The sequence below is a fragment of the Acipenser ruthenus genome, unplaced genomic scaffold, assembly GCF_902713425.1.
Source record: "Acipenser ruthenus unplaced genomic scaffold, fAciRut3.2 maternal haplotype, whole genome shotgun sequence".
NCBI lineage: Eukaryota > Metazoa > Chordata > Actinopteri > Acipenseriformes > Acipenseridae > Acipenser > Acipenser ruthenus.
The window spans coordinates 20,001-28,669 of NW_026707344.1; the positions used below are offsets into that span (position 1 = coordinate 20,001).

General features: G+C 47.2%; 1 protein-coding gene across 1 annotated transcript in view; it reads left to right on the top strand.

Annotated features, from left to right (window-relative positions):
* LOC131725425 (guanylyl cyclase C-like) overlaps positions 1-8,258 on the top strand; it is a gene marked incomplete at its 3' end in the record, with an annotated part of 17,682 nt that extends 9,424 nt beyond the window's left edge. The window contains exons 7-16 of the mRNA XM_059018682.1: positions 232-340; positions 846-966; positions 1,734-1,819; positions 3,238-3,346; positions 3,839-3,920; positions 5,023-5,070; positions 5,395-5,500; positions 6,293-6,355; positions 7,383-7,451; positions 8,154-8,258. Coding sequence (XP_058874665.1) covers positions 232-340; positions 846-966; positions 1,734-1,819; positions 3,238-3,346; positions 3,839-3,920; positions 5,023-5,070; positions 5,395-5,500; positions 6,293-6,355; positions 7,383-7,451; positions 8,154-8,258 — 898 coding nt within the window. The remainder of the gene's footprint in view (positions 1-231; positions 341-845; positions 967-1,733; positions 1,820-3,237; positions 3,347-3,838; positions 3,921-5,022; positions 5,071-5,394; positions 5,501-6,292; positions 6,356-7,382; positions 7,452-8,153) is intronic.
* Between the last annotated feature and the right edge of the window lie 411 nt (positions 8,259-8,669).

An 8,669-nucleotide genomic window follows, 5' to 3' on the forward strand; every position in this document is an offset into this window, starting at 1 on the left:
ATGACTGCAGCACAAAGAACTACAGCTCCCAGCGTACCTCCCCATGGCCGCGGGTGCAGAGGCATGCTGGGAGCTGTAGTTCATTCTGTAGGCTGATGCAATACTTTTGGCCAGAGCTGTAACTATAAAAGCCTCATTATTAATGGATGGAGGGATGGATGGATGGATGGAGGGATGGATGGATGGAGGGATGGATTGACAGGGTTGTTTTTCGTGCTGTTCTTTCCCCAGTCACATCTATCACACCAACACGACTGCGGGAAACTACATGAAAAACGTACTGGTTCTGACCATGGCTCCACCAGAAAATAACTGGACCAGTGTACTCAACACCACCATGGTACTGACCCGCTCCATACCAGACCTCTCTGTGCTTTACAATGCTTCCCTATGCTTTACCAGACCTCTCTGTGCTTTACAATGCTTCTCTGTGCTTTACCAGACCTCTCTGTGCTTTACAATGCTTCCCTATGCTTTACCAGACCTCTCTGTGCTTTACAATGCTTCCCTATGCTTTACCAGACCTCTCTGTGCTTTACAATGCTTCCCTATGCTTTACCAGACCTCTCTGTGCTTTACAATGCTTCCCTATGCTTTACCACACCTCTCTGTGCTTTACAATGCTTCCCTATGCTTTACCAGACCTCTCTGTGCTTTACAATGCTTCCCTATGCTTTACCAGACCTCTCTGTGCTTTACAATGCTTCCCTATGCTTTACCACACCTCTCTGTGCTTTACAATGCTTCCCTATGCTTTACCAGACCTCTCTGTGCTTTACAATGCTTCCCTATGCTTTACCACACTACTCTGTGCTTTGTCACACTTTGTCTCTCTGTCCTCTCAGCTACAGAACGATTTCATCACGGGATACGCAGACGGAGTCTTCCTGTTCGGTCACGTCCTGAAAAAGAGCCTGGAAAATAAGGAGGGGTGGAGATTGTCCTTCAAGGACGTCGATTTCCAAGGTGGGAGTCTCCGTGCATCCTAAACACAGATTCCATCCTGTTAGACACATACAATCATACATGCAGATAGACACGCTCTTTCTCAGCGTCTTCAGTGTGAATTCAACGGCAAACGTTTCCACTAGAAGTCTCTCTCAGCGTCTTCAGTGTAAATTCAATGGCAAACGTTTCCACTAGAAGTCTTTCTCAGCGTCTTCAGTGTAAATTCAATGGCAAACGTTTCCACTAGAAGTCTTTCTCAGCGTCTTCAGTTGAAGTTCAAGTCTGTTTGTATTTCTAATTTATATTGCATTAGATGCCATCAGATTCTGCCCTGTAAACTGTTGAAAAAAAAAAAATATATATATATATATATGTATTTGGGGTTACAGTTAAGTAAGGTAGGAGTTATCAAGTACCTGCACTGAAGTCTCTCTTCCTGTCTGTCTCTCTTTCCCTCCCTAATCCTCTCCCTCTCTCTCTGTATCTCTCTCTCTCCCTCACTCTGTGTCTCTCTCTCTCTCCCCCTCCCTCTCTCTTTCTGTCTCTCTCCCTCGCTCTGTCTCTGTCTCTCCCCCTCTCTCTTTCTGTCTGTCTCTCTCTGTCTGTCTGTCTCTCTCTGTCTTGCTCTCCATCTCCCTCTCTTTGTCTGTCTGTCTGTCTCCCTCTCTCTCCCTCTCCCTCTCTTTCTCTGTCTGTCTGTCTCTCTCCCTCTCTCTCTCTCTCTCCTTCCCCCCCTCTCTCTCTCCTCTCTCTCTCTCTCTCTCCCCCTCTCCCCGCTCTCTCAGCGGTCAGTGGGCGTTTCGTTCTTGATGGCCATGGTGACAGAGACATCAACCTCACAGTCATGTATTACTCCACAAAGGACCACACAGTAAGTTCTTCCTGTTTGAGACACGCTTTTTAATGGATTTCTTCTCAAATATTCACAGAACCGTGGATTCAAAAAAAATAATCGCCAACGAAAGGGGTTGGGGTTGGGGTGTGGGTTGGGGTTGGGGTATGGGTTGGGGTGTGGGTTGGGGTCGGTGTGTGGTTTGGGGTGTGGGTTGGGGTTGGTGTGTGGTTTGGGGTGTGGGTTGGGGTTGGTGTGTGTGTTGGGGTGTGGGTTGGGTTTGGGGTTGGTGTGTGGGTTGGGGTTGGGGTCGGTGTGTGGGTTGGGGTGTGGGTTGGGGTGTGGGTTGGAGTGTGGGTTGGGGTGTGGGTTAGGTTTGGGGTTGGGGTTGGGGTTGGGGTGTGGGTTGGTGTGTGGGTTGGGGTGTGTCGGTTGGGGTTGGGGGGTGTGGGTTGGTGTGTGGGTTGGGGTTGGGGTTGGGTTGGGGTTGGGGTTGGTGTGTGGGTTGGGGTTGGGGTTGGGTTGGGGTTGGGGTTGGTGTGTGGGTTGGGGTTGGTGTGTGGTTTGGGGTGTGGGTTGGGGTTGGGGTGTGGGTTGGGGTTGGGGTGTGGGGTTGGGGTGTGGGGTTGGGGTGTGGTTTGGGGTGTGGGTTGGTGTGTGGTTTGGGGTGTGGGTTGGAGTGTGGGTTGGGGTGTGGGTTGGTGTGTGGTTTGGGGTGTGGGTTGGAGTGTGGGTTGGGGTGTGGGGTTGGGGTGTGGTTTGGGGTGTGGGTTGGTGTGTGGTTTGGGGTGTGGGTTGGTGTGTGGGTTGGGGTTGGTGTGTGGTTTGGGGTGTGGGTTGGGGTTGGGGTTGGTGTGTGGGTTGGGGTTGGGGTTGGGGTGTGGGGTGTGGGTTGGGGTTGGGGTTAGGGTGTGGGGTTGGGGTGTGGGTTAGGTTTGGGTGTGGGTGTGGGTTGGGGTATGGGTTAGGGTTGGTGTGTGGGTTGGTGTGTGGTTTGGGGTTGGTGTGTGGGTTGGTGTGTGGTTTGGGGTTGGGGTGTGGGTTGGTGTGTGGTTTGGGGTTGGGGTGTGGGTTGGTGTGTGGTTTGGGGTTGGGGTGTGGGTTGGGGTGTGGGTTGGTGTGTGGTTTGGGGTTGGGGTGTGGGTTGGTGTGTGGTTTGGGGTTGGTGTGTGGTTTGGGGTTGGGGTGTGGGGTTGGGGTTGGGGTGTGGGTTGGTGTGTGGTTTGGGGTTGGGGTGTGGGGTGTGGGTTGGGGTGTGGGTTGGTGTGTGGGTTGGGGTGTGGGGTTGGTGTGTGGGTTGGTGTGTGGGGTTGGTGTGTGGTTTGGGGTGTGGGTTGGGGTGTGGGTTGGGGTTGGGGTGTGGGGTTGGGGTGTGGTTTGGGGTGTGGGTTAGGTTTGGGTTTGGGTTAGATTTGAAGGAACACAGTAAATATTATCTTTGTCTTTTATTGTTACAGTACAAAACTCTCTATGAATTCAACACAGCCACGAATAAGACCACGGAAATCGACAGTCAGCCCAGCTTCTTATGGAAAGGGAGTCTCCCTAACGACGCTCCAGACAGTGGTCAGCATGCAAAATAAAGTATTCAATCAAACAAGGAGTTAATTCAATCCAGTCTAGTCTAGTGATCTCAATGTAATTCAATCCAGTCTAGTCTAGTGATCTCAATGTAATTCAATCCACTCTAGTCTAGTGATCTCAATGTAATTCAATGCAGTCTAGTCTAGTGATCTCAATGTAATTCAATCAAGTCTAGTCTAGTGATCTCAAACTGTAGTTCCAATGTAATTCTGGTACCCTGAGCGAGTCGCTTCACCTCCTTGTGCTCCGTCCTTCGGATGAGACGTCAAACAAACGAGCTCCTATTGGAAGTGACTCTGCAGCAGCAGCAGCAGTTGTTGATGATGCAGAGTTCACCCTCCTAGTCTCTGGAAGTCGCTTTGGGAGAAAAAGCCTCCACTGAAAGACTCATTAATAATACTAATAATAATAATAATATTAATAATAATAATAATAATAATAATAATAATGCCTTCTCTCTTGATGTCTTCACAGGAGTTGACACCCTCACTATTGCTGTGATCTCTTTGACCGTGGCTATAGTTTTGGTTCTTTTCATATCGCTCGCAGTTCTGAGGTAGGGAACACCAAACAAATCTCTTGCCATACAGTCCAATGCCTTTCTCTGTTGTTCCCATGTCGTCACCCGCCCCCTGCTGGCGGAGGGGAGGCAGTGCAGGCGCAGGTCACACGTCACACGTTCCTCCATCTCTCTGTTTGAAGCGCTTCTCCTATTGTCAGGAAACTGGCTCTTAACATTATTCAGCTCAAGTTATTGAATAGCAGATTCTGGGGTAGAGGGGGTCTCTGAATCTCAGAATCTGGGTAGAGGGGGTCTCTGAATCTCTGAATCTGGGTAGAGGGGGTCTCTTAATCTGAAGGGGCTTGGCTGGGCATTGCCTTCACAAGCCCCGCCTGCAGTCTCAGGGTTGCTGTTGTTCCTGCGTTGCGGACCCTCTCCTCTCGACTATACGCTGCTCCCCTCTGGCATGGCGTTGCAGTCGCCTCGAACCATCTCCCGCGGGTGCTTTTGACAATCAAGACCCGCCCACCTGCTGATTGAGGTCCAGCACAGCCAATCACTTGCTGCCCTTCCCCTCAACCAAGCCTAGCAGGCAGCAAGCCTCAATCGAGCACCCGTCTGTTATTATTATTATTATTTATTTCTTATCAGACGTCCTTATCCAGGGCGACTTACAATTGTTACAAGATATCACATTATACAAGATATAACTGTATAAATGGGTAATTGTATGTAAAAATAATGTGATATCTTGTAACAATCGTAAGTCGCCCTGGATAAGGGCGTCTGCTAAGAAATAAATAATAATAATAATAATAATAATAATAATAATAATAATAATAATAATAATAACATTATTTTTACATACAATTCCCCATTTATACAGTTGGGTTTTTACTGGAGCAATCTAGGTAAAGCACCTTGCTCAAGGGTACAGCAGCAGTGTCCCCCCCACCTGGGATTGAACCCACGACCCTCCGGTCAAGAGTCCAGAGCCCTGACCGCTACTCCACACTGCCGTCTGTAAAACAATAATTCAATTAAACAAATCAACTCCAAAACGACACACAATAAATCCATTTCCCCACACAAATTATATCCACACTAAATGATCTCAACCCGACTGTGTGATTGTTTGTTGATGCTTATTCTGTAGTTCCAGTGGCAGTCCGACAGCAACAAGTTGTCCAAGAGATGCTCCAAGGTAGTATAGTTCTTATTTAATAAAATTTTCTTGTAAATAAAATCCTGAAAACCACGCGGAGGAACCCAGAACCCAGAACAGAAACCTGCCTCCCTTCAACCCTCTACCTGTTTAGAAAAGAACAAAGCCTCATGGGAGTTCAGCCTTCTTAAAGGGGAATCCTTAATTAAATAGATACAATAATTAAGAAGTTACCTGGCCAGGCATTTTAACTAAAGGGACTGTTTGTTTAAACACTTGTGTGGCTAGTGCCGCAGTCTGTCTGTCTGTCACACACACGGTTGTGAATGTCCGTCTCTCTCTCTGTCTGTGTTTGTTTTTCAGAAGTTACAGGAGGGAGCATCGCTTCTATCTCAAGAAATGGTCTCACATCCCTCCCGACAAAATCACCTCTCTGCAGAACAAAGACAAGAATACCATCAGCTTAAAGGTACATTCAACGGCAAACGTTTCCTCTAGAAGTCTCTCTCAGCGTCTTCAGTGTCAATTCAATGGCAAACGTTTCCGCTAGAAGTCTCTCTCAGCGTCTTCAGTGTAAATTCAATGGCAAACGTTTCCACTAGAAGTCTCTCTCAGCGTCTTCAGTGTAAATTCAATGGCAAACGTTTCCACTAGAAGTCTCTCTCAGCGTCTTCAGTGTAAATTCAATAGCAAACGTTTCCACTAGAAGTCTCTCTCAGCGTCTTCAGTGTAAATTCAATGGCAAACGTTTCCACTAGAAGTCTCTCTCAGCGTCTTCAGTGTAAATTCAATGGCAAACGTTTCCACTAGAAGTCTCTCTCAGCGTCTTCAGTGTAAATTCAATAGCAAACGTTTCCACTAGAAGTCTCTCTCAGTGTCTTCAGTGTAAATTCAATGGCAAACGTTTCCACTAGAAGTCTTTCTCAGCGTCTTCAGTGTAAATTCAATGGCAAACGTTTCCACTAGAAGTCTTTCTCAGCGTCTTCAGTGTAAATTCAACGGCAAACGTTTCCACTAGAAGTCTTTCTCAGCGTCTTCAGTGTAAATTCAATGGCAAACGTTTCCTCTAGAAGTCTTTCTCAGCGTCTTCAGTGTAAATTCAATGGCAAACGTTTCCACTAGAAGTCTCTCTCAGCGTCTTCAGTGTAAATTCAACGGCAAACGTTTCCACTAGAAGTCTCTCTCAGCGTCTTCAGTGTAAATTCAACTAGACTGGATTGAATTACATGCAGTTCAATGGTTTTTCTCTCTGCGTTTTCAGATTGATGAAGACCACCGGAAAGACAGAGTGGATCAAATACGAAGAGGCCGATACGACAAAAAGGTGAGTCTCTCTCATCTCCACGGGACGCCCTGTGCTTTACCAGACCTCTCTGTGCTTTACAATGCTTCCCTATGCTTTACCAGACCTCTCTGTGCTTTACAATGCTTCCCTATGCTTTACCAGACCTCTCTGTGCTTTACAATGCTTCCCTATGCTTTACCAGACCTCTCTGTGCTTTACAATGCTTCCCTATGCTTTACCAGACCTCTCTGTGCATTACAATGCTTCCCTGTGCTTTACCAGACCTCTCTGTGCTTTACAATGCTTCCCTATGCTTTACCAGACCTCTCTGTACTTTACAATGCTTCCCTATGCTTTAGCAGACCTCTCTGTGCTTTACAATGCTTCCCTATGCTTTACCACACCTCTCTGTGCTTTACAATGCTTCCCTATGCTTTAGCAGACCTCTCTGTGCTTTACAATGCTTCCCTATGCTTTACCAGACCTCTCTGTGCTTTACAATGCTTCCCTATGCTTTACCAGACCTCTCTGTACTTTACAATGCTTCCCTATGCTTTACCAGACCTCTCTGTGCTTTACAATGCTTCCCTGTGCTTTACAAGACCTCTCTGTGCTTTACAATGCTTCCCTATGCTTTACCAGACCTCTCTGTGCTTTACAATGCTTCCCTATGCTTTACCAGACCTCTCTGTGCTTTACAATGCTTCCCTATGCTTTACCACACCTCTCTGTGCTTTACAATGCTCCCCTATGCTTTACCAGACCTCTCTTAGCTTTACAATGCTTCCCTATGCTTTACCAGACCTCTCTGTGCTTTACAATGCTTCCCTATGCTTTACCACACCTCTCTGTGCTTTACAATGCTTCCCTATGCTTTACCAGACCTCTCTGTGCTTTACAATGCTTCCCTATGCTTTACCAAACCTCTCTGTGCTTTACAATGCTTCCCTGTGCTTTCTCTCTGAAAGGCGTTTTTGTGGTAAATGTGTGAATTCCACCACATGAGGTAAACTGACGATAAAATTATTATTATTATTTTTTTTTTTTTTTTCCCCTCCACACACAGATTGTCATTTTAAAAGAACTTAATTCTGATGGCAACTTTACCGAGAGACAGAAGATGGATTTAAACAAGGTGAGACCATTTAATATCCACAGTGTCAATTCAGCGACAAACCAGCTATCAAACACCATTCAAGGACCACTCAATGAGCTGCCAGAACTACAGCTCCCAGCATGCCTCCTCACCTGCGGCAGTGGCGAGGGATGCTGGGAGCTGTAGTCCTTTAACTGCAGTGAGCTGTGCTGTTGCCTTGATACACAGTGAATCAGCACAGCCCTGGTTAGAACTACAGCTCCCAGCATGCCTCCTCACCTGCGGCAGTGGCGAGGGATGCTGGGAGCTGTAGTCCTTTAACTGCAGTGAGCTGTGCTGTTGCCTTGATACACAGTGAATCAGCACAGCCCTGGTTAGAACTACAGCTCCCAGCATGCCTCCTCACCTGCGGCAGTGGCGAGGGATGCTGGGAGCTGTAGTCCTTTAACTGCAGCGAGCTGTGCTGTTGCCTTGATACACAGTGAATCAGCACAGCCCTGGTTAGAACTACAGCTCCCATCATGCCTCCTGACCTGCGGCAGTGGCGAGGGATACTGGGACCTGTAGTCCTTTAACTGCAGTGAGCTGTGCTGTGGTCTTGATACACAGTGAATTGGTATATCCCTGGCTAGAACTACAGCTCCCAGCATGCCTCCTCACCTGCGGCAGTTGCGAGGGATGCTGGGAGCTGTAGTCCTCTGCCTCTTTCATAACCCAACCTGGTTCTGAATTCAATTTCAGCTCTTGCAGATCGACTATTACAACCTCACCAAGTTCTACGGCACAGTGAAGTTTGACTATGGGCTGTTCAGTGTGTTTGAGTACTGCGAGAGAGGCTCCCTCAGGGTAGGTAAACACAGTGACCTGTTTCTTTGAAATGCATACGCTGACCATCTTTAAAATCCATTCTCTCACCTCTTATTAGCTTTATTAACAGTATCGCTGGCCCCCTCCCTTTAAAGGAGCGCTGACCATCTTTAAAATCCATTCTCTCACCTCTTATTAGCTTTATTAACAGTATCGCTGGTCCCTCCCTTTAAAGGAGCGCTGACCATCTTTAAAATCCATTCTCTCACCTCTTATTAGCTTTATTAACAGTATCGCTGGTCCCTCCCTTTAGAGGAGCGCTGACCATCTTTAAAATCCATTCTCTCACCTCTTATTAGCTTTATTAACAGTATCGCTGGTCCCTCCCTTTAAAGGAGCGCTGACCATCTTTAAAATCCATTCTCTCACCTCTTATTAGCTTTATTAACA